Genomic DNA, 25980 nt, shown 5'->3' on the forward strand with positions numbered 1-25980 from the left:
TGCTGGACTGTAGCCCACCAGGCTCCTCTGTCCATGGGATTTCCCAGGCAAGAATGTTGGAATGGATAGCCATTCCCTTCTCCAGGGGATCTTCCTGACCCTAGGATCAAACCTAGGTCTCCTGCATTGCAGGTAGATTCTTTACCATCTGAATCACCATAAGGTTACGGATTACTAAGGTGGGTTTCAGGGTAGAAACCTACCTCTGCTGTTTACTGGCCTGTGACCTTGCACTACTTCCTTAACCTTACTGAGCCTCAGTTACTTCATATTAAAAGGGTGTCTAAAGCAGGGTGGTAACAATGATTCAAATTCACAGGGCACCTATGAGGACGAAATGATAATGTATATACAAAGATTTGTAAGGTGCTTCTGATGCATCATAATTGCCAGATAAATCAGAGCTTAAGGGAGACAAAGATTCTACTTTTTGGTTTATGTTAATTGTTAATCAATATGCCTGAAATAAAGAGCCTCAAAACAGCTCTTCTCCCCAAACCCACGAGGTCCACCCGTGTCTCTACTTTGATTAGAGAATAGCAAGTACCCTTGTCTCCTTTTATATCTAATTCCTCCTCTCACATCTGTCCCTCACATCACATCCCCTTTATTGCTTCCTGTCATTTCCAGTTTCTGTGTCCCCATTTCTGCTAAGAAAAGCAGAAGTGAGGGAAATGTTAGGGCTTGGGGATTTCTAAAAGCTGTTCCTAAGTCCTCATTGTTGTTATTATATTAAACTATAGTTATGCGAATATAGTACTTGCCAGATCTTTTCTCTGGGAAACACAAAGGAATTTCCCCATTCAAGTCTTACATTTTAACATTTTAGAGGACAGGAATTATTGTATCACACATACACAATAGGAGAGTTTTATGGTTATGAGAGCTCATGACGCTTAAGAAATCCTCTGGGTTTTTTTTTTTTTTTTTTTTTTCACTTTGCATTTTGCCTGTGGGGAAACTTAGATTCTTAATTGCCTCAAGGGCACAAGTTACATTGCTGAGCCTGAACTGTTTGGTTTAAACCTCTGGGCTTATTTTTTGTACTTCAAAAATGGTAGAATATTGGGAACTTCATACGGTTCATAGTACAAAGTGTGTGTGTGTGTGTGTGTGTGTGTGTGTGTGTGTGTGTAAAACATATCACGTATGAAGAAGACATTAAATGGAAATGTATAATGTAAAGACTGACAATAAAACGTAACACCCCTGTACCCACCTAGTTAAGAAGCTCCTTATGTGCCCTGTGTGCTCAGGCATGTCTGACTCTTTGTGTACCCAAGGGCCACCAGGCTTGTCTGTCCATGGGATTCTCCAGGCAAGAATACTGGAGTGGGTTGCCATTTTCTACTCCAGGGGATCTTCCTGACCCAGGGATTGAACCCACATCTCTTCCATCTCCTCCATTGGCAGGTGGATTCTTTACCACTTGGCCACCTGAGAAGCCCATGTGCCCTGACTAATCTTTTCTTTATTCTAAACCTCTCCTTTCCCCTACCCACCCCCAAACCCAGCCAGGTAACGCCACCTTGACTATAGTGTAAACAGTTTTCTTGCTTTTCGTTGTTTAGGTTTGAAAACCTGAATAGCAAACTTAACCCCAGCTGTGTGAGGAAAGGGCTCTATTGTCACTATTAGATGACAGCTCCCTGAAGATACATTCTTTCAGAATTGTGAAGACAGTGTTATCATGTTTCCAGAATTACCCCTGAAGTTTGTTTTGATTCCTTTTTTGTATGATCTGCTTTTCTTTTTTTTTCCTTCCCCGAAGCTTTAGAAAATTTTTTTCTCTGGTATTCTGAAATTTTACAGTAGAACAACTTGGTATTGTCTGTTTGCCATCCATGAAGTTGGATATGCAGTGGACTGTTTCATTCTAGAAACTTGACATCTTTCTGTTTGGGGAAGTGTCCTTTGGCTGTTTCTTTGATGACTCCTTCCTCTCTGTTACTCAGACTAGTTCTGAATTTCTTACTCTTTGTCTCTTTGCTCCTTTCATGGCAGACTTCCTCAGGGTCTTCTGTGTATTACTTTTTTTATTATTATTAAGAATGGCAGTCATATTTTAATTCCCAAGGGCTTTTCTTTATTCTCTTCCTTTAAACAAAAGTCTGTTTCATGAATGCACTATATTACCTCATAGGATTTTTTTTTTTTAGTTTTTTATTTTTTTAATTTTAAAATCTTTAATTCTTACATGTGTTCCCAAACATGAACCCCCCTCCCACCTCCCTCCCCATAACATCTCTCTGGGTCATCCCCATGCACCAGCCCCAAGCATGCTGTATCCTGCGTCAGACATAGACTGGCGATTCGATTCTTACATGATAGTATACATGTTTCAATGCCATTCTCCCAAATCATCCCACCCTCTCCCTCTCTCTCTGAGTCCAAAAGTCCGTTATACACAGCTGTGTCTTTTTTCCTGTCTTGCATACAGGGTCGTCATTGCCATCTTTCTAAATTCCATATATATGTGTTAGTATACTGTATTGGTGTTTTTCTTTCTGGCTTACTTCACTCTGTATAATCGGCTCCAGTTTCATCCATTTCATCAGAACTGATTCAAATGAATTCTTTTTAACGGCTGAGTAATACTCCCAGGATTTTTTTAAATTTATTTATTTTTGGCTGTGCTGGGTCTTCCTTGCTGTGTTGGCTACTCTCTAGTTGTGGTGCACGGGCTTCTCATTGCAGTGACTTCTCTTGTGGTGGAGCACGGATTCTAGGAACATGAGCCTTCAGTAGTTGCAGCGCTTGTGGCTCCCAGGCCCTAGAGCGCAGGCTCAGTAGTTGTGTCATAAGGCTTAGTTGCTCCATGCATGTGGGATCTTCCAAGATCAGGGATTGAGCCCAGGTCTCCTGCATCGGAAGGCAGATTCTTTACCACTGAGTTACCAGAGAAGCCCCTCATAGGAATTTTACAAGAGGTTTTTGCAGGGGGTTTGCCTTCTCACTTCACAGTCCTTGCTGTTTCAGTTTTTTTTGTTTGTTTTAGACTCTTCCCTTTCGGAGTTCTCTTCACAGCTTTCTGATAACTATCTACTGTCTGCTTACGATTAAACATGATCTCAAGAGCTCATTGGAAGCTCTTGAGTACATATGTAGATGGGGCTTGTTGTGGTTGACTTTACCAGCCAGGTGAACTGGGTGGGTCATTTGTTGGGGAATTCCCAGTAATCAGACTATTTAGGGTTTTTTCCCTCTTTCACTGGTCAGATTCCCCATAGGAGAGTTTTCAGTCTCTTGACTGCAGGGTAAAGGCCTTCCTACCAGTGTTCTGAGAGCCAAGTAGAGGGGTAAAAAATCTGAGTCTCTCTGCATTCTGTATTCAATATGCATGCATTCATTCAATCTCTACTTTCAGTGTGGTGACCACACTGTCACATGTGCTTGGTGCTTTAGTCTAGATTTCCTCTTATTTACCACATCCAAGTAATGAATCTTCAGACTTCCCTCCCCACCTGTCAGAGGTGACATGGATGGGGGCATGCCTGCATGCTCAGTCACTCAGTCGTGTCCTACTCTTTGTGATCCCATGGCTGTAGCCCACCAGGCTCCTCTGTCTATGGGATTTCCCAGGCAAGAATACTGGAGTCTTTGCCATTTCCTTCTCCAGGGGATTTTCCTGACCCAGGAATTGAAACCACATCCCGTGCATTGCAAGCATATTCTTTAACACTAAGCCATCAAGGAAGCTGAATGCAGGCAGAAGGCACACAAATTTAGGAATCTAATGCTTCTTCAGCAGTGTTTACCTGCTTCTCCTTAGTTAACCTCACACCCCCATTTAGCCTCACCCCTTTGTTTCCAGTTCTGGGGTCTTGAGAGGCTGGATTGGCTCTTAACTGACCCCTCTTCAGATTTGACTGTCGGATCTGCAAGGTAGTTGCCACCTGTGTGTCTGCTCGCCAGCTTCCAGATTTTATTGCTATTGCCTCCCCTCTTATTCTTCAGGTTTCTGTGGGTTTGTCATTTTAGAAAGACTCTGTATGATAGTTTTAATAGGAGTCTCAAGTGAGATTAAGATTAGATGCACGTGTTCTTTTTGCCACCTGATCCTGAAAGTTAATGTTCTACTATCAACATGTTGAGAGAGTAACACAAAAATCATCCAGCCTGTGATAATACCGAAAGAATCTTTATTTTCTTTCTCTTCTTAAACTTTATTCTCTTTCCTTCCATTTTCCTTTTATTTATTTATTTATTTTGATGGGGGAGCAGGGGGCATTGGAACAGCCAGGCTTCTGAGGTCTAAATTTACTAATCCAGGCTGTACTGTCTAGTAATAGCTAATATTTATTGAATACTTTTCCATGTGCTTTATATCTACATGCATCTGAATTAATCCTCACAGTAACCCAATTTGTATGTCCATTTTGTGTGCATGTGCTAAGTTGCTTCAGTTGTGTCCAATTCTGTGCAACCTCAAGGACTGCAGCCCACCAGGCTCCTCTGTCAGTGGAATTCTCCAGGCAAGAATACTGGAGTAGGTAGCCATTCCCTTCTCCAGGGGATCTTCCTGAACCAGTGATTGAACCCAGGTCTTTCGCATTGCAGGCAGATTCTTTACCTTTTGAGCCATCACAGAATCATATCACCGTTTTACCAACAATGAAGTAGAGGCTCAAAGAGGAAATGTATCAGAGGTCACACAGCTCTGTCCTAGAAGAACTAGAATTTGAACCCTGGCAGCCTGATGCTAAAGCTTGTGCTCTTCATTACTGTTGTTATTACTATTTTATTACTTAATTACTATGCTATTAAATAGTAGATATAAATTGGAAAAGTCTTTTTTATGTCTGTTAGATTCATACTATATAAGCCCTTCTACTGCACAGGTAGATAGATGGCTTGGAGCATTAACTGGGCATGTCTAAGGTGTCTTTTTATATACATAGGTCTTTTATATATTTTGAACTGATTAGGTTTTTCCAGAAAACAAAACCAGTAGCCCTGGTGGTTCAGACGGTAAAGAATTTGCCTGCAATGCAGGAGACCTGGGTTCGATCCCTGCATTAGGAAGATCCCCTGGAGGAGGGCATGGCAACACACTCCAGTATCCTTGCCTGGAGAATCCCCATGGACAGAGAAGCCAGGCGGTGTACAGTTCACAGGGTCACAAAAAGTTGGACACGACTGAGCGACTAAGCACAGCCATAGTGTACAGTTGTCTGTAACTCTCTGCCAAGACAAAAGCTGTGTGAAGCTGTGCAGCCATGGAGAGAAAACTGAAGTTTTCAATCCTCCAGAGCCCTGCTCACCATATTCTCTCGTTTAGTCATTAAATGGTGGCTTATGAGCCTGAAAGTCTTTCCCAGAATGAGCAAATTGTTCCCTGTACATGGACTGTATCTAGAACCCTGGGAGAAGTTTTTGATCAACTTGTAAAAGTGGAAATTAATTCCCTGGTGGTTCAATGGTTAGGACTCTGAGTTTCCAATGCCAGGGGCCTGGGTTCAATCCCTGATTGAGGAACTAAGATTCCACAAGCCATGCAGAGCAGTAAAAAAAAAAAAAGTAGAAATTAATATGTATCAGAATAAGTTAATTTAATTGTCTTGAAACTAGTTTTCAGTCTTCAAAATACTATGCTTTCCTGCCTCACAATGATAAAGGAAAGACAGATATTTTACAGAAAAACTAGAAAGACCAAAGAATGCGTGTAAATGTTTGCAGACAAGTCACACTATGAGTCAGGAGCCAAATCTTCTATCTTCTAGACAGCTCTGACTCTCGGCTGAGTGGGGAAATCCATCCAGACCAATAATTTAATCATTTTCTAAAAGGCTGGATAACTGTGTGGGTGCTAATGGCATCAGAGAAGACATGGCAGGCAGGAAACACATCCCACACTTGGCAGGATGTTCCCAAGGCAGGAAGGGCATTTCCCTTCCTCGGTAGAATTGTTTCATTGACTAAAGACAACATGAGATCATTGAAATCTCCCTAAAATACCAATGACTGACGAAAGCAGGATACAGGACATGGTGAGTCTCATGTAAACCAATGGGATCATTTATGACATCATAATAAAGTAGTAGTATTTTGTGTATGTAATTTCTCCCAACAGATTCAAAGAGCTTTATATATTTGGTCAATAATCAGATTTTTAAAGCTGTACTTAAAGCACATGGTCCCAGAGGTGAGAGCAGGACTCCAGCTCAGTGTCCGTCTCTCCTCTCTGAAACTACGCCAACAGGCTTACAAGGTTTCCACTCCTTGAATACCACCCAGTGAAAGCTTCCGTCTCCCTCCTTGCCCCAGCTTCTGTTGCTTCTCTAAAACATTTCCTTTTCTTACCTTCTCGCAGTACTCTCATCCTCAACAAATGTTAATCTGGATCTTACATGGTATACAACACTTAAACAAGTCCAGCAAAGAAGTATCACTAGACTCAGTGGTAAAGAATCTTCCTGCCAATGCAGGAGACACAGGTTCAATCCCTGATCCCGGAAGATCCCGCAGGCCTTGGAGCAACTAAGCCCATACAACACAACTACAGAGCCTGTGCTCTAGCACCTCAGACCTGCACCTACTGAAACCCACGTGCCTAGAGCCCATGCTTCACAACACGAGAAGGCACCACAGTGAGAGGTCTGCCTACCACAACTAGAGGGTAGCCCCCACTTGCTGCAACTAGAGAAAAGCCCTTGCAACAACAAAGGCCCAGCACAGCCAAATAAATAAATGCATAAAATTATTATTTTTTTAATTTAAAAGGAAGTATTATTAACATTCTTTAAATAGAAAGTGATATTACTCCCTTCCATTCTGTCTAGCAGGCAGCAATAATTCTCAAACATAGAACTGAGGCTGAAACAGTACCAGTGGGTAGCTGGCAGATGAAAACATGAGAAGCCTTGAGCCACAATGGTGGTGAGTTGCCTGCACTCTCCTCCTAGTTGGCATTTCCAGAGCTGCACAGAAAAATGCTGACTATAGCAGTCACTCAAGGACTATTTCTAAAACAGGGATTCTCTTCCAAAAACGTAGTTCAGGAGAAAAGTGGTAGGAGCAAAGACAAAGAAGGGACTGAAACTGAATATTAGCTTACCTGCAGATTGTAGGAACATAGAAACAAGTAGAAAACTCCAGGGTTGTACTATAACTTCCTGTGTTTCTTCTGCTGTAAACTTGGTGGAGAGCACAGTGCATCAGTTATAAACACTGTGTTTATAACTGGTCTTCTGAATCTGAGAACACTGCCTTCCATAGAGTTCATCAGTCATTGTGCTCTGAGGTTTTAAAGGATCCAGGGTCTTTCTTTTCCTTTCTTGCTTTCTCTTGTCTGTCTTTGACTTAATCTCATCATATCCTAAAATCCACCCAGACTCAAATAGGAAGCCCCCCACCTTCCATCCTAGATCAAGTACCACATTACCATGAGGTTGTCTTTAGTGAAGCAATAGCATAAAAAGTGGATGTGTTTCCTGGCTTTAGTGTTCCAGATAACCAGTGTGTAACTGTTATGAGAAATCGATATCTTTTCATGTTGGAACAGTATGCAGGCTGTTGTGGTTGTTTTAAAAATTTCTTTTTTTTAATGGAATTTTAAGTTTTTCCACCTATAACTAAAAATAGTTTCTTTAATGTCAACATTCTGTTTAAAATTAATTTGATCTCCTTTCTTAGCTCAGGTGCTGAACTGCAGGGCTGTGTGTGTGTGTATATGTGTATGTAAAGAAGGACAGGTCAAAGATGAAATCAGTTCAAAGCCTCCTCAGTGTGAACACCTTCATGGTTTTATCTGAGAAAAGTGAAGCCTCCAAAAGCTTAGACTCATCAAATACATGAGGCCTTGCTTCTCAAACACCCTTACCTGGTTGCAGTTTGCACCTATAACAGCATCTGACAATTCCAGGGAGAATAATTTCTACTTTATCAAGCTCCCCTTCTACATCAGATCCGTTAAAGAAAACTATCTTCAAACTTCCTTTGGTTCTTGAAGAGCAACTGACATTCATTTTACACATCTAATAACAGCATTAGAAGCTGTCAGGGAATGACGCAGGGTACGGTGTCCAAGAGTGCTGGGCTCTAACTAGCTGAAGAGAGTTAAGGAAGGCAAGTGAAATCTCCCTCCTGCCACCATGGCATCATCAGGATGTCTCCTCCAGGGTGCAGGTCACATTTTGGTGTTTCTATAGTGCTGTTACTTAGACATTCCTTCCTTCTTGAAGTGCTCCTTATAGTCTTTCTGAGACATCACTGTCTTCTGGTTTTCTTTCTCTCAGGCCATTCCTCAGCTTCCATTAATGGCTTTTCTTATAGCTCTGTATCTTTTAAAGAATAGGATTCCTCAGTTTTCTTCCTCTGCTCCTTTTGAGTTTGTTAAAGGAGTACATCAAGGCTGTATATTGTCACCCTGCTTATTTAACTTATATGCACAGTACATCATGAGAAATGCTGGGCTGGAAGAAGCACAAGCTGGAATCAGGATTGCCGGGAGAAATATCAATAATCTCAGATATGCAGATGACACCACCATTATGGCAGAAAATGAAGAACTAAAGAACCTCTTGGTGAAAGTGAAAGAGGAGAGTGAAAAAGTTGGCTTAAAGCTCAACATTCAGAAAACTAGTATCATGGCATCTGGTCCCATCACTTCATGGCAAATAGATGGGGAAACAGTGGCTGACTTTATTTTGGCGGGCTCCAAAATCACTGCAGATGGTGATTGTAGCCATGAAATTAAAAGACGCTTACTCCTTGGAAGGAAAGTTTTGACCAACCTAGACAGCATATTAAAAAGCAGAGATGTTACTTTGTTGACAAAGGTCCATCTAGTCAAGGCTATGGTTTTTCCAGTAGTCATGTATGGATGTGAGAATTGAACTATAAAGAAAGCTGACCGCTCAAGAATTGATGCTTTTGAACTGTGGTGTTGGAGAAGACTCTTGAGAATCCCTTGGACTGCAAGGAGATCCAACCAGTCCATCCTAAAAGAGATCAGTCCTGGGTGTTCATTGGAAGGAGTGATGTTGAAGCTGAAACTCCAATACTTTGGCCACCTGATGTGAAGAGCTGACACATTTGAAAAGACCGTGATGCTAGGAAAGATTGAGGGCAGGAGGAGAAGGGGACAACAGAGGATGAGATGGTTGGATGGCATCACTGACTCAATGGACATGAGTTTGGGTAAACTCCGGGAGTTGGTGATGGACAGGGAGGCCTGGCATGCTGAGGTTCATGGGGTTGCAAAGAGTCAGACACAACTGAGTGACTGAACTGAACTGGAGACCTCTTCCACTTGCTGATGGCTCCTGCCAATGTGTGTTTCCTGATGACTTCAAATCTTTTATTTCATCCCAAAGCCCTCTCCCGGATAGGGTCTCCTGACTGGCTGCCCACTGGCTTATTTACCCCCTGGTACATATCATGAGCTCCTCCTCTCACAGACCCTGGCTTGCTACCATCATCTATCCAGTTGTCCAACTCTTCCCTGGTTTGTTTCTCTCCTTGTTTCCCACATTCAGTCAGTGACTAAGTCTGCTTAGTTCTGCTTTACTCCAGAAGGCTCTCTTTCTCTCCATCCTTACCACCAGCATCTCAGTTCTCATCATCTGTTACCTGAAATACTGCAGAAGCTCCCTTACTTGATCACCCTATTCTAGTCCAGCCTCCTTGCAATACACAGGGTTGATCTCTTTAAACTGGTAGTCATGTCATGCTCCTATTTAAATACTTTGTTGTTCTCCACTGCTTTCAGCTGGTAAAAGATTCCTTATCACGGTTTACAAGGACCTTCATGATCTGACCCCAATAGTCATTCCCAGCCTTCTTTCTGGGACTCCTTGTGACATCCTCCCGCATTTGATAGCTTGCGGTTCCCTGAATTCAGTTCATTAATAAAGAGCCCTCACCTTCAACCAATATGCTGCTGCTTTAAAAAAAACAAAACAAAACTACATGCTGCTTCTTGTCCTTGGAAACTCCCGTTCCTTGCCTGAATAATTCATCTGAAAACTCAGCTCAGTCATCGCTTCCTTAGTGGTGACTTCCCTGACCACCATCCCCACCCCCAGTCTGATTTAGGTGCCCGTCCTTTAACCTCTGTCTTAGCACTTTTTACATCACATTACAGTCATTTGATGGCAAACTCCCGGAGCTGGGAATAATGTGTCTTCATATTGGTATTCACATCCCCAGTACCCTCTGCCTAATGACTGACAGAGAAGGTTGTCATTCATTTTTAATGAATAAACTACCCTTTTCACTTTATCAGGGCCACAATTTTAAATATACGCATGCATGTGCACACTCATACATACCCAGAAACCCTTGAATCTGATCAAGTCTCTAGATCCAGCTGCCAATTTATAGGAAACAAGGAAGACTAGAGAATATGTTACATGATACCACAAGGATGCTGTTGGCAAAGTCTAAACGTGGGAACTTCTGTCAGAATAGCAGCCACATTTCTTTAATGGTAGTCAGACAATCACAGTGTATGGAGTTATTTTAAATCTTGATTTTTTTTAAACTAAAAAGCAATATAACCTAGAGAAATATAAATGTTGATTGTATATTTGATATTAAGGAATTATTAATATTTTTAGATGTGATAATGGTGTTATGCTTATTTTTTTAAGAGTCCTTATACTTACAAATACATTGACATATTCACAGTTGATGTGATGTCTAGGATTTGTTTCAGAATAATCCAAAGCAGAAGTTGGTAGAAATATAGATGAAATTGGATTGGCCATGAGCTGATAATTACTGAAGCTGGATGATGGGCACATTATGCTATTCTGCTTACTTTTGTTTATGTTTAAAATTTTTGGTAATAAAACTTTTATTGTAGTAAAATGTACATAACATACAGTGTATCATTTTAACCATTTTCAAGTGTACCATTCAGTGGCGTTAAGCAGTTTACATTGTTGGGCAACCATCCCCATCACCAGAACATCACCTGAACTGAAACTCTGTACCGTTAAACAGTATCTCCTCATTCACCTCTCTTCTGGCCCCTGGCAAACACCATTCTGTTTTCTGTCTCTGATTGACTCCTCTAGGTAACTCATATAAATGAAATCGTATAAAATTTGTCCTTTTGTGTCTGACTTATCTTCAAGGTTCATCCAAGACCAAACTAGGCCTTCATAGGAAGGATCAAGCAGTGTGTGACAAATATCCATGTGTACAGAATGGTCGATGTCGTAGAGGAGGCGGTTCTCCCCTTGAGACTCTGAGCAGGGATTCGGTTTAAATGAGAGCTGTGGACGGGTTTCCTTGAGCTCAGGGCAGTTCTGACAAGAGAAGCTGAGATCCACTCTGGGAAGTTCTCAACCTGGAGAATCCAGAGATGGTGAGGACAGTTCTGGACCTGCCCAAGGGGTCTGGAGTCTGAACCACACAGCAGAGCAAAATACATAGTACAGCTGATTCTGGAGAATATCTCAAATTCCAAATTGCTTCCAGAACTCCAGGTACTTGGCACCTCAAGGTTAAGCTGAGATCCATTCTCACCATGCTCGCTCCCACATTGCTCTTTACGATGTCTAAAGGATAATTCTCCAAAAACCAGAAGAGTAAACACAGATTGCAGCTTAATATTTGGCTTGGCTTCTGTTCTAATTTGGTTTATCTCTAGTAGGAATAGATAAGAAGTTTTTCTTTTTTTTAATTCATAAGTGACATTACTCATACATGACTTACTTTTGGTGTAAACCTGAACAGTAGTTCCTGAGCTTAGGGTAAAAATACAATTGGCCGAGCTACATGTGTTGGAAATAAGTGGGTAGGGATGCTCAGGAAGTAGAAAAGCTGCCTAAGAGGTGGGAGAGGGTCATGAGAGCAAGAGCTATTCTGAATAACCCTAAATAGCAAGTGTAACTTCCTTTCCCTAGTCTTTTAACTTTTTACCTCCCCCTCTGCAGTCTCTGGAACTTCCTGGGTTTTATGGACTGTAGATCTTCAGAACTCTAAAGCCTTTAGGATCTGACATCTGCAGACATTATAGAAGTCCTATGCTGGTTTCCCAAGCAAGATAGCTATGATCAATATTCCTCATTATAGGATAAGTTCAGGAAGGAAAGTTTTAGAAACAACCCAAATATCCATGGACATGAATAGATAAGATGTTGTATATAGATACAATGGAATATTATTCAGCCTTAAAAATGAATAAAATTCTGATATGTGCCCTGTCTTTTCATTGATGTATTAAAATGCTTTATATTTTATGTTGTTATTCATATGTTAGGCATTATGTCTGCCATTTTATTTTTTGTTTTCTATTACCATTCTTTCCTATTTCTGTTTTATTTTTCCTGCCTTCCTGTGGGTTGCTTGAACTTTTCTTAGAATTCCATTTTTATGTGTCTATAGTTGGCTTTAAAAAAAAATCATAGTGTTTTTGAATATATATCTTTGCATAGCATTTTTAATGGTTGCTGAAAGCATCACATATGTATACACACACGCACACACATGTAACATCAGTCTGCTGGTGTTATCACTTTAACAGGTTTTCAGTCTTGCTAGACTGCGTCTTTTCTAGTCCTTTGGCTAGAGAGAACCGGCCTTTATTGGTCTTTTTTGTCTGTATCCATGACATTTCCAGGTTGCTGGCTTCTTGATTTCCAAGTATAGGAGGATATATGAGGCGAAAAGGAAATCCCAAGGTCCCTAGCCAGTCTGCCTTTTTATCTCTACAAAGTCTTGCATTTGTTTTATATACAAAACATCTGAGGGTTTTAGTTGTACATAGTGGAAGAAATAGGGAAGAGTACATCCACTCCGTTTTCCCAGAAGTAGAAATTTCTCCCATTTTTATTTTTGATCTAACATAGAATTAAGGTCACTTTTCTTTTTCTTTACTATTCTAAGTATATCTATGACTCTGGGCCAGCCCATTGGATCCAGTCTTGGAATTTACCTCACAGGAAGTAGGCTCATAGCTAGATTGCTATAGAGTTTCAGGCAAATGCCTCTATTCCATCCCGTACACTCATCTCTCTTTCCTGTGTCTTTATTCTCCCTTGTTTGCATCATTACCAGAGAGCTGCTGCTAGCCGAGACCTTTCGGCCACACGATGGTGCCCCAGAGTTGTTCAAGCTAACCTAAGCCCTTTCTGTTCTTCTTTGGGCCCCTGTCTTTAACTTAATATTAGTAAATTCAAGGCTGTTTATTTAAACCGAGGTATAGATATGAATGACTAAGCACACACACACACAGATGTGAAGACCCAATTGTGTATTTCTTTAAGCCATGTCTTCTCATGTATATGGAATCAGTATCAAAAATTGGTTTTGTTTGATTTTTTTTTGTTTTATATTGAGAATAACTTTATGGGAATTCATACAGGAGTTTTTAGAAAGCAGTTGTCATTCCTTTTAATGAATTCAGTTGCCATTTTTTGTCTGGGCTCATTGAAAATAATCTGTAATCTCAGCATAGCTTTAAGAAGAAAATTTGTAAGTGCATTTTGAAGGAGATTCATTCTCAATGTTTTGAGGTGTTTGAATCCCTGAACTAAACTTCCATAGTGAAGATGTTTGATTACCAACCCAGCTTTTAAAATAGTACCTTGTAAGATTATATAAAAATGCTTAGGATAAATAGACTGGCAAATAGAGTTAGATCTTTGGGTAGTGAGGTTATAAGTGATTTCCTCTTTCACTTTTCTTCTTGCCTATATTTTTCAAGTTTTCAGTAATAAAGGTAGGCATTTTGTATTTCACAATAGAGGTAGGCGTTTTCTTCAGCTAATCAGAAAATGTCTATTAACCATTCAGTATATGTGGAACCAGCATATACATCTTTCCAGGCTTGAGAGTTGGATAAGAAAATTATTAGGCACTCCCTCGCTGAAGTCAGGGGCCATATCTTCCAAAACTTCGTAAGCTATAATACCTACTATGTGCCTTATACATGGAGAGTTCTGGGAAATAACTGTTGAGTGAACAGAGAAGCCATTACTCATAACTTTTTCTGGTTGTAAAGCTTTGGGTCAGAGTCCTCACAGTGGTATTGGTACACTTCTCTGCTCACATTCAGTGGCCAACTTGTGTTCATTCTGTCCATTCATTCTAGAACTAAGAATTAGAGATCATATAACTAACTACTGTTTCCTAAAATAATAAGATTAGTAATGGGGTAGAATGGGCCAAAAATACATATAAATCCAAAGCATTAAACAGTACTTAAAAGTTCAGCTCTCGCTAATTCATTATTAGACTAACTGAGAGAATCCATGTGTGTTAGACTAACAGGTACTCAAGCAATATTTGACAACTGACCAAATAAATGAATGAAAAATTATTGAGTAAAGAATTTTAACTAATATCCTGAAAGTCTACATGGGAATAAATTTGAGTTAGGGAAAGCTAGGCTAAAATAAATGCCTTTCTAACCAAGACCCAAGAAAATTAAGGATTTCTTCAATGACTTTCAACTTGTGATTTTCAGAGGCCCTGGAGTTTTTATAAATTATAGAACTTTTATATTTCTGATGCACTGTTATATAACTTAAGTTAAAATATTTTATTAGCTTTTACATATTACACTTAGTAATATTCATTTATAGCTTAGTTTAATAGGTTGTACATGAAAGTAGTCTATAGACTTTTACTTATGAAAGATTGAATGTAAATAAGCTCACCAAAGTGTAGGAGTTACTAAAAATCCCACGTCAAACTTTTAAGAGGAATCCGTGTGCACACAAGACATGTGGGAAATGGGAAGAATATGGGGTAAATTCACTGAGTGGAAAATAAGCTGGAGGATGAAAGTTGACAGACCTTTTGGAGGAAAGAGGGATTTCAGTGAAAAGTAGCAATCTTAGCAGAATCATGATGTGGAAAAGTTGACTGAAAATTCAATATCTTCATGTATACATATGGCTGAATCCCTTCATTGTTCTCCTGAAACTATCACAACATTGTTAATCAGCTATATCCCAATACAAAGTTAAAAGTTAAAAAACCTTAAGTAAAAAAAAAAAAGAAATATCTATTCCAGCCATTTACAAACTTTTAATAAAAGCGTTAGTCTCTCAGTCGTGTCTGACTCATTGTAACCCCATGGACTATAGCCTGCTAGGCTCCTAACTGTTGCCATTCCCTTCTCCAGGGGATCTTCCTGACCCAGGGATTGAACTGAGGTCTCCTGCATTGTAGGCAGATTCTTTACCATCTGAGCCATCCTTTATTTAAATAAAAATCTATGCAGAATACCAATATATAAGTGACAAAAACTGAGCTGTTTGGGTTGAAACAGGGTTGGGAGTGTACAGGAACCAAACCCCATCCTTCTTAGCTCCCCTACCTCTCTCCCAGTGGGCCCTACAGAACACATTTTTAAAATGGCTCATCTTGTCTATGCTTAGAAACCTCCCCAGGTATCCCATGTAGCCTGGCCAGTGGGCAGGTGTTAGATAATCATTTGTAACATGGAAGCATTTTCCTCCGGTTTATTTACAAAGATGGGCAATTACCTCTTACCAGAAAAGACTGTTAAGGAATGTTTTCTCACCTCTTACCAGAAAAGACTGTTGGACCCATTGAGATTACCATCTAGCAGAATCACTCCCCTTACTTGAGATTCTTCCCTGACTTTCTTGGGGACTGACTTTGTGTTTTTCAGCTCTTGAATGTGGTCTCTCATCTCGCCAAGCAGAATCTTCAAGTGCTGGTCCTGGGCCGGAAGCATATGTTAACGCAGAATTCCCGGTGGAGAAGAGTTGAGATGGAAAAGATGCAAAAGCAAGCCAGCTTTTTTTTCGCTGACAACATGTAGGTATTGAAGTTATTAAGTGAGTTACACTAGGCTCCAGTCATCTGCTTGTTACCTGTTTTTCTGTTTTTAAAGTGCATGTGTGTGTGAGTATACTCAGCCTCATTCAAAAAAAAAAATTTATAAAAATATAGTTTTTATAGCAGGATAAACTTAAATAGATGAGAAATCAGTTTAAAGGAGAAATAAAGTGAAAGTGAAGTTGCTCAATCGTGTCCGACTCTTTGCGACCCCATGGACTGTAGCCTATCAGGCTCCTCTGTCCATGGGATTTTCCAGGCAAGAGTGCTGGAGTGGGTTGCCATTTCCTTCTCCAGGGGATCTTCCTGACCCAGGAATTGAACCCGGGTCTCCCGCATTGCAGGCAGACGCTTTACCATCTGAGCCACCAGGGAAGCCAAAAAGGAGAAATAAGTTAAAACCCAAATGAGATTAGTACACAGAATGCATGCCATAGATTCCTGAACAGATCATTTAACAAATATTTAGCAAATACGAGCACCATCTGTGTTCTCAGAGAAACACCAGTGAACAAAACCAAGTCCCTGTCATCTTGGAACGTAACAGTAGACAGGTAAACAGATAAACAGGCAATGATCAAAGCTGTGAGGGGAGTAGGGAGCTGGAAGAGGACTAGGTCCAATATCGAGGGGGGTGAATGGAGAGATCATCAGGAAAGGCCTTGGGGAGGACACAGATCTGAAGAGAACAAGTGAGTCGTTTGAGAAACAAGGAGAGGTAGTGGGAAGAAACTACCAGGCAGAAGGAACAGCAAGTGTTCAAAAGGCCCTGAACAACAACAAAAGAGGGCCTCTCCGGTGGTCTAGTGGCTAAGACTCCACACTCGCAGTGCAGGGAGGCCAAGTTTGATCCCTTGTCAGGGAACTAGATCCTGCATGCTGCAACTAAGAGTGCACGTGCCACAACTAAGACCCACCACAGGCGGGGAGGGGGGAAAAGAGGGCTGTCAGTCAGGAATGAGGGGAGCTGGCAGGCCAGTGTGGATGGTCAGTTCTGAGGTCGCAGAGAAGGCAGGGACCGCATTACAGAGGACCTCATGGGCTCTGGATTTTATTCTAAGTATAAAGGGAATGTTGCTGTGAGCTACCGCTTCCCAGGAAACCAAAGGAAGATGGAAAACATGATCAGCAAGGAAATACACAGTGTCCATACAGTATGCAGAAAGTAGCTAGTCAGGAGGAGCACAGATCTACAACACCATGTATTAACTGTTAGCACGCATTTAGGTTCTCATACTGTTTATGCTGACAAAGGTTTATTTACAACTTAACATGGATCATGAGCAAACCTCAGTCCTGAGTCTAGGTTTCGTTGGGTTGAATGTGATAACTTCAAGATTTGTCAGTATTATCCAAACCGTTCGTTCTTAAAAAAGGTCAAATGGAGGAATTCTCTGGCAGTACAGTGGTTAGGATGGCAATCTCACTGCTGTAGCCCAGGTTCAATCCCTGGTCAAGGAACTAAGGATCCCACAGGCCAAACACTGCAGCCAAAAAAAAAAAAAAAAAATGTCAAATGGCACTCAATGCATAAAGCTGGAAGCTAACCCCTCCTTCAGATCCCAAACCAAATCTCATTTTTCTGTAGCTAAGTTCTTTTATTTATTCATGGAGTGGGTACTTCCATCTTTCCAAGACTATAAGGTAGTAGTAATGCCCTTCATTCAGTCACATTAGGCAGCATTGGCTAAACCTGAGGATCGCAGGCTTGAGAATCAGTCTACCCTGGTTCAGATCATGGCCCTGTCACTTCCTGTCTGGGAAGTGTTTCCCTTCTCTGTGTCTTCTTTTCTTCATAGGTAACCCTCATGAGGATTCAGTGAGAAAATACTTGCACATAATACATGTGAAACTCTTGGCACAGCACCAAGTGCATGGAAAGCATCTATATTTGTTGCTGTCACCATCATCATTATTTTTCATAGATGGAAGAACTAAGTAACGGTAGTGTTATAACCAAGAAGCCTGTTGGAAATTGGTCTCGTGCTTGGTTTGGAGCCTGTATATATTGTATATGCTGAAATTCCAAACCCAGTGGTAAAGATTGATTCAGCCACCTTCTATGGCTTTGGATTTGAGTATTTAAATTTTTAACATTAACTCTGTTTGCCACTAATGTGCCAAAGAAGCGTGTTGAAACCTAAACTAGGGAGAATAGTACAGTGAATGCCCCCATGACTGTCACTCAGCTCCCGTAACTACTGTCATTTGTTAATGTTGTTCCATATAACCCCCACAGTTTTTCTTTTTCCTGAAGATTATTTTAAAGACAGATTCCAGTTATTTTATCATTACACTTGAAATTGAAATACTTTAGTATAAGGTATCCTGTAAGGGATTTACAATTTAGCATGGATTATGAGTGAACCTCTGTCCTGAGTCTAGGTTTTGTTGGGTTGAATGTGATAACTTCAAGATTTGTCAGTATTGTCCAAACTGTTTGTTCTTAAAAACGTCAAATGGAGGAATTCTCTGGCAGTACAGTGGTTAGGACGGCAGTCTCACTGTTGTGGCCCAGGTTCAATCCCTGGTCAAGGAACTGTATACAGTATCCTGTAAAGGATCCACTTTGGGTCATTTGGATCAAGGTATATAGCTTAATCACATGTTGCCATCTGAATCTCGAGTCAAGGTAACTACTGCTGTTTTTACAGCTACAGCACATGTATTCAAGCACTCACTACTGATATTGAGGGCTCATTGGAGACTTTGAGCTCCTGGCTCTTCTCTGGAGGTGCCTTTGGGTGCTGATCAGGATGGCTACCCAGAAGCTACTTGGAGATACCAGTTTAAGCTTTGAGGTTAACCCCTTACTTTTGCAAGAAAGTATCCTCCTGCCCTGTTAGTACTATGAATGTTTCTTGAATTCAAGTGAAGAAAGGGGTAGGGAAAAGATGTGCTCTGTAATGGATGAGGCAGATGAGGAAAACTCCATGGGGACCCAGAGAACCAGCTTTTAACTATGAAGAGAGAATGACCGTTAGAATTCTCCCTTCTAGCGGTAGAGTCCAGTTGAACTGCTAAGAATCCTAAGCATTAGCATTCCCTTCCCTGTAGCTGTCCATCTGTGTTCTCGATCATGTTGTCTACCAACTGAAGACTTGCAGGTGGTTCATAAGTATCCTTGATTGATCATATCAGTTAAGGGCAAAAAATACTTCTGAGGAAAGTAGAGACAGAAGTAATTAGCATGGTGAAGAATGCTGTTCTCTGCCTCTTTGGACATGTGTTTGATTGTGTCCATTCTTATGTCCGGCTCAGCTCTGAGGATGATCCGTTCCTTCTGTATGCCACACTGCACTCAGGAAACCACTGCAAGTTTATCACAAAAGACCTGATGAGAGACCACAGGGCCTGTCTGCCTGATGCCAAGACCCAGCGCCTGTTCTTTAAGTGGCAGCAGGGACATCAGCTGGCAATTGTTAGTAAGCATCCAGGAGCAAAAATAACCTTTCAGGTATGTTATCCATCCTCTCCATAACATCAGCAGAGCCAACTATATAGTAAGAATGTGACATAGTCAAAGAACGGTGCATCTAGTTCTTGATGTTTTGTTTTTCTTAGCTTTAGTTTGGTATTTCCGAGAAGGCAATGGCACCCCACTCTAGTACTCTTGCCTGGAAAATCCCATGGAGCCTGGTAGGTTGCAGTCCATGGGGTCGCGAAGAGTCAGACACAACTGAGCAACTTCACTTTCACTTTTTACTTTCATGCATTGGGAAAGGAAATGGCAACCCATTCCAGTGTTCTTGCCTGGAGAATCCCAGGGACGGGGGAGCCTGGTGGGCTGCCATCTCTGGGGTCGCACAGAGTCAGACACTATTGAAGCGACTTAGCAGCAGCAGTTTGGTATTTGGAATTAGCCAGATCCTAAAAACACAGAGTCTGCCAGAGCAATGTTTTCCTAGGCCAACCCCACGTTAACTGATGTATTGAAAACCCCTGAAGTGTCATCAGTTATGACTTCAGTTATGTTATCAGTTACAAATCCCTATATGTGTTTTTTATTTTCCTATTTATTTGCCATAGCTCAAAATTCTGTATGTCTTATGACTCATCATACTTCTGTTTCTGCTGAATAACTCTTTTTCCTGTTTAATTCACTTTTGTGGCACAATCTCAATTGAGTTCTTTTTTGATTCTAGTTGAAATACATGTAAGTTCAAGGATGTCTCGTGTAAAAGCAAAGAGAAAATCTAAAGGCAATTTACTATAGAAAAATACACTCAGTTCAGTTCAGTTCAGTTGCTCAGTCGTGTCTGACTCTTTGGGACCCCATTGAATTGCAGCACACCAGGCCTCCCTGTCCATCACCATCTCCCGGAGTTTACTCAGACTCACGTCCATCGAGTTGGTGATGGCCATCCAGCCATCTCATCCTCGGTCATCCCCTTCTCCTCCTGCCCCCAATCCCTCCCAGCATCAGAGTCTTTTCCAATGAGTCAACTCTTCACATGAGGTGGACAAAGTACTGGAGCTTCAGCTTTAGCATCATTCCTTCCAAAGAACACCCAGGGCTGATCTCCTTCAGAATGGACTGGTTGGATCTCCTTGCAGTCCAAGGGACTCTCAAGAGTCTTCTCCAACACCACAGTTCAAAAGCATCAATTCATCAGCGCTCACCTTTCTTCTCAGTCCAACTCTCACATCCACACGTGACTACTGGAAAAACCATAGCCTTGACTAGACGGACCTTTATTGGCAAAGTAATGTCTCTGCTTCTGAATAATCTTTCTAGGTTGGTCATAACTTTTCTTCCAAGGAGTAAGCATCTTTTAATTTCATGGCTGCAGTCACCAGTACACTAGCCAATGGTAAATACAGTCCAGGGCTCAACAAATAGACAAAAACAGCATTTGTGGGAAATACAGTATCAAATGATACCACAGAAATGCAATCAGCAAAATCAGCTGTGGGATACAGTATAGGACCTGGTTTCCTCAATAAGAAAAAACTGCAAGAAAAATAGAGTTGAAAAGAGAAGCTCTAGATTGTAAGAGTCTTGAGAGTTTAGCCAGTCACAATGTAACAACCTTATTTCAATTCCTATTCAAACTGTAAAATATAATTACACACATATAATAATTGGAAAAATGTAAACAGTAGAAATTTGATGATGTTAAGGAGTTGTTAATTCTTAAGTATAATAATAATATTCCTTTTACATTTACAAAATAAGTTCTTATCTTTTAGAGATACATATTGAATTATAGAAAAAGTGATATAATATCTGAGATTTATTTCAAAATAATCTGAGGGGTTTTGAATGAATGATGAAGTAAGATTAGCCATGAATTTTGATGATTTTTGAGGCCAGGTAATGGGTATGCTACTGCTGCTAAGTCACTTCAGTCGTGTCCGACTCTGTGTGACGCAATAGATGGCAGCCCATTAGGTTCCCCTGTCGCTGGGATTCTCCAGGCAAGAACACTGGAGTGGGTTGCCATTTCCTTCTCCAATGTATGAAAGTGAATAGTAAAAGTGAAGTCGCTCAGTCATGTCCGACCTCAGCGACCCCATGGACTGCAGCCTTCCAGGCTACTCCGTCCATGGGATTTTCCAGGCAAGAGTACTGGAGTGGGTTGCCATTGCCCTCTCTGAGGTGATGGGTATGTATGAGTTCATTGTGCTGTTTCTTTATTTTTGTATATTTGAAAGTTTTCTCTGTTGCATACAAAATCATTAAAGACAAAAAGGAATATATATATTTTTTTCTTATAGAGATCCTTAACCTTAAATATGAAACCTCCCCAAAAAGGAACTCCTAACAATAGGGTTCATCTTTTTTTTAATTGAAGTATAGTTAATTTACAATGTGTCAACTTCAAGTATGCAGCAGTAATACAATGGTAGATATATATATGTGGGGGGGGGTGTTTGTATGTGTGTATGTATATATATATTCTTTTTCAGATTCTTTTCCATTATAGGTTATTATACTGATTATCTTTCTCTGTGCTATACAGGAGGTTCTTGTTGTTTACCTATTTTTTTTTAAGTGAGGAAGTCTTTTTTTTTTTCTTCTTTTGTCTTTATTTTTGGCTACACTGGGTCCTCATTGCTGCACACAGGTTTTTTTCTTAATTGTGGAGAGTGGGGGCTACTCTTGCTGTGGAGCACAGACTCTAGGTGCACAGGCTTCGGTAGTTGGGGCACAGGGGCTCAGTAGTTTGGCTCTTGGGCCCTAGAGCGTGCAGGCTTCGGCAGTTGCAGCTCGAGGGCCCCAGAGCACAGCTCAGCAGTTGCTGAGCATGGGCTTAGTTGTTCCTTGGCATGTGGAATCTTCCCAGATGAGGGATCAAACCCATGTACCCTATCTTGGCAAGCAGATTCTTGATCTACTGCACCACCAAGGAAGTCTTCTCTTTTATATGTAGTAATGTGTATCTGTTAATCCTAACTCCTATTTTATCCTCCAACCCGCACTGTGCCTACTGCCAGAATTCATCTTCACAGAGCTAGCTGCTCTTTGAAAATCCATTGTTAAGTAAGACAAATAATACATCTCTGAAGCAAACTAAGAAACCGTCAGAAAAGAAAGGGAAATGGCCAGATATTCCTTTAGTGTTGTTCTCAATGTGTGGTTCCCTTTTTAATTCAACAGCATATTCTCAGCTATGACACCGTGGTGCAAACGACTGGAGACTCGTGGCACATACCTTATGATGACAACCTGGTGGAAAGATATTCCTACGAAGTGCCAACCAAATGGCTTTGCCTTCACCGGAAGACGTAAAGACTCTTACCCCATGCTAAACTTGTGTCTGGGTGTCCCCCTGGTTGGCATCAGAGCTCTTAAATTGATGCTTGTTTAGAGCATTGCTTCTGTTTGATTCAGTTTTTCCTGTTTGGTCCATATCAAGAAGTTGACTTTTTAATTAAATGAGATATAATATCTTTTCATAACCGGTTGCATTTTTCCCCCTAACATTTGTTTAGGATTGGGGGCAGGAGGAGAAGGGGACGACAGAGGATGAGATGGCTGGATGGCATCACTGACTCGATGGACGTGAATCTGAGTGAACTCCAGGAGCTGGTGATAGACAGGGAGTCCTGGTGTGCTGCGATTCATGGGGTCGCAAAGAGTCGGACATGACTGAGCGACTGAACTGACTGAAGGCTTATCTAAAGTTTGGGAACTCAATACAAAGTGATGCCTGCATTGGTGTGTGCTAAGTCACTTCAGTAATGTCCGATTCTTTGTGACCCTGTGGACTATAGCCCACCAGGCTCCTGTGTCCATGGGATTCTCCAGGCAAGAATACTGGAGTGGGTTGCCATGCTCTCCTCCAGGGGATCTTCCCAACTGAGAGATTAGACCTGAGTCTCCTCCAACTCCTGAATTGCAGGCAGATTATTTACTTCTGAGCCACCAGGGAAGACAGAGTGATGCCTACCTTTCTCTTATTGGGCCAGCCATTCCACTTACATGGGCAATAGGGTCTTCTGGTATCCTTTTTTGCTGCCCTTCCAGGTCCATCAATAGCAGAACCAGTTCATCTGCTGTTGGGCTCCAGGTTATTTGTAAACCCCTTCTCCATTTCTGGTATCATCTCATCCTCTACATGTTATCTCCTACCCACACTGAATCACTTATGAAGCTCTGATTCAGATGTCAAAGGCTTATTAGCAACTTTTACTTAATATCCAATGATTTGGGTTGGAGGAAAGGGGGCACTTCCTTCTTTTTAGACTATGATCATTTTTCTTCATCCTATAATGCCTTTTCAGGATTGATACATCATTTTGTGAATTCCATTGGGCTTCCCTGATAGTTCAGTTAGTAAAGAATCCACTTGCAATGCAGGAGACCCCAGTTCAACTCCTGGGTTGGGAAGATCACTGGAGAAGGGATAGGCTACTCATTCCAGTATTCTTGGGCTTGCCCTGTGGCTCAGCTGGTAAAGAATCCACCTGCAATGTGGAAGACCTGGGTTCGATTCCTGGGTTGGGAAGATCCCCTGGAGAAGGGAAAGGCTACCCACTCCAGTATTCTGGCCTGGATAATTACATGGACTGTATAGTCCATGGAGTCCCAAAGAGTTGGACATGACTGAGCGACTTTCACTTTCATTAATTCCATCACTTGGGATGAGGGTTTTCTAAATCATATAGATTTGTTTCATTTCATCAAGTTTGGCTTACTTTACCAAAGTGAGTAAATTTTCATAATTGCATTTCTGTTTTACTTGCTTGCTTGGCAGTGTATTTTTTTCTTTTTTGGCAATGTATTTCTTGATTTTAACTGAAAAAATTCATGTCTGCAACACAATAATAGATTTTTCCTTATACATACTATATGATTTCATATTCAAGAATAGGCAAAACCAATCTATGCTAGAAAAAATCAGAATAGTAGTTGCCTGAGGATAAGGGCACAAGAGAACTTACTTTGTGGGGGTGATGGAAGGTTCTGGGTGGTGCAAACATAGTGTATGTAATGTTAGTCAAAATTCATCACAGTAAACACTTAAAACTGATGCATTTACAACAACATAACTGAAAAAAGTATATTAGCATTAAAAAGTTATTTACATGAAATGAACAGCGACCTAATTTACATAAGACCATGTACACAGATATATACCATATATATAGGGTATATATTATGCACAGGGAAACAATCCAGGAAAAACAGAGGCAGGGATGTTTGATCTCCTTACCCATTATTGGATTCAGCACTGCCACCCCCAGAGGAAGGAGCTCTCCAGACAAGGGTCTGATAAATTGAGGGCATTGAAAGATGATGAGAGTCAGAACGCTCTCAAATCCAACCTTTATTCCTAAATTTCATGAACTACATACTTAGAACACTGGGCTTTCAGTGAGCTAAACTTTTTTTTAAAGGAACTATCCTAGTTTAAAGAAAATTAGGGGGAAATGCATTTGTTAAATAAGCCTGTCTAAAAGCTTAATGCAGATTCCTCACAAGTTGCTCCTAGGGATGGGGTAGGATGCAGAAAGAATGTGGGACTTTGGAGCAGGAGTGAACTTTGAAGAATGTAAGGCCAAACAGTTGCATTTTATAGAAGAGAAAGATGCGATGGCTCCCCTGGATCCCACAGCTAGTTAGTGGAGACATTTCAGCCATAATCCAGCTCTTCTGATTCTCAGCCAAATAGTCTTTCTTGTACTGTACACTGTGATTTAGGCTAGAGTAGTTCATAAAAACTCAGCCTGAATGGTAGAGCATCCGGTGTATAGATTTAGAAACTTTGTTAGCTACAAAAGAGAAAGTAGGAAACAAGAGAAAGGGAACGGGGAGGACTATATCTTAAAGGGCCCACGTTTCCATAGTGGCTCATCAGGGTAGAAAACTGTGGTAGGGAAATTATATTATTTTTGAACTCTTTGATGCCTTTCCAAAACAAAACCCCTGATCTCTGTTGGAGGTAAATTGAGGTGCATCTGTCATTTGTCCAGAAGGAGGGGAATTTTAGGCTGCTCAGAGTCAATTGCACTGACATGGAACCCTGGGGTGTGCAGATTTTTCTCTGAATGAAGACAGCTGGTACCCAGCGCTTGGGCTACCTTTGTATTCTGATCACCTGAGTGAAACAAAAGCTACCTGTCTAATTCAAAGTCCCAGACACTGTGGGAAGAAGGAATTCTTTAAAACCTGCGCCCTGGATTGAGAGTATCTTTAGAGTCAGCCAGCCATGAACAACGAAGGCTTTGAAACTCTGCCACTTTTCAGTATTTCTAAAGTGCTTTGTACTTCCCCCTGGCATGCCCCTGAGTTTATATTCTCTTTTCCTCATGCTGTTCTCAGATCCAATAAAGAGAACATCTCAAAGGAGAAGCCAGAGTTCATTCTCTTAGGGTTCCACTGGGACTGTCTCACCTCAGATGCCTTGTTCTTCACATTAAATGAATTTTTCTCTTCAAGTTTGTGCTTAAATATAATTACTGCTTCCCTGGTCCTCTAGCAAGCTTCTTGCTTTTTAAAAAAACTGTCTTAAGATATTATAAGCTGCATATGTGTTCATATTATTAATAGATTTCTTTTTCCCTGATAACTTCATTCTAAAGGAGGCATAGAAAGCAAGGATATGTTAGGTTAGTTCAGTTCAGTCGCTCAGTCGTGTCCGACTCTTTGCGACCCCATGAATCGCAGCACGCCAGGCCTCCCTATCCATCACCAACTCCCAGAGTTCACTCAGACCCAGGTCCATCAAGTTAGTGATGCCATCCAGCCATCTCATCCTCTGT

The 25980-nt window shown here is 41.0% G+C and overlaps 1 protein-coding gene across 8 annotated transcripts in view; it reads left to right on the plus strand.

The window, feature by feature from the left end:
- PRORP (protein only RNase P catalytic subunit) overlaps positions 1-22674 on the plus strand; it is a 135352-nt gene extending 112678 nt beyond the window's left edge. For 5 of the 8 annotated variants that reach the window (XM_012098802.4, XM_042235682.1, XM_004017893.4 and 2 more), the window contains 3 exons: positions 15599-15747; positions 19030-19225; positions 22373-22674. In XM_012098802.4, coding sequence (XP_011954192.2) covers positions 15599-15747; positions 19030-19225; positions 22373-22504 — 477 coding nt within the window. In that variant the 3' untranslated portion in view covers positions 22505-22674. The remainder of the gene's footprint in view (positions 1-15598; positions 15748-19029; positions 19226-22372) is intronic. The other 3 variants (XM_042235683.1, XM_012098805.3, XM_060401812.1) reach the window with 3 other exon arrangements.
- Positions 22675-25980: the final 3306 nt, after the last annotated feature.

This window comes from Ovis aries, chromosome 18 (assembly GCF_016772045.2).
Source record: "Ovis aries strain OAR_USU_Benz2616 breed Rambouillet chromosome 18, ARS-UI_Ramb_v3.0, whole genome shotgun sequence".
In the NCBI taxonomy this organism is placed as follows: domain Eukaryota; kingdom Metazoa; phylum Chordata; class Mammalia; order Artiodactyla; family Bovidae; genus Ovis; species Ovis aries.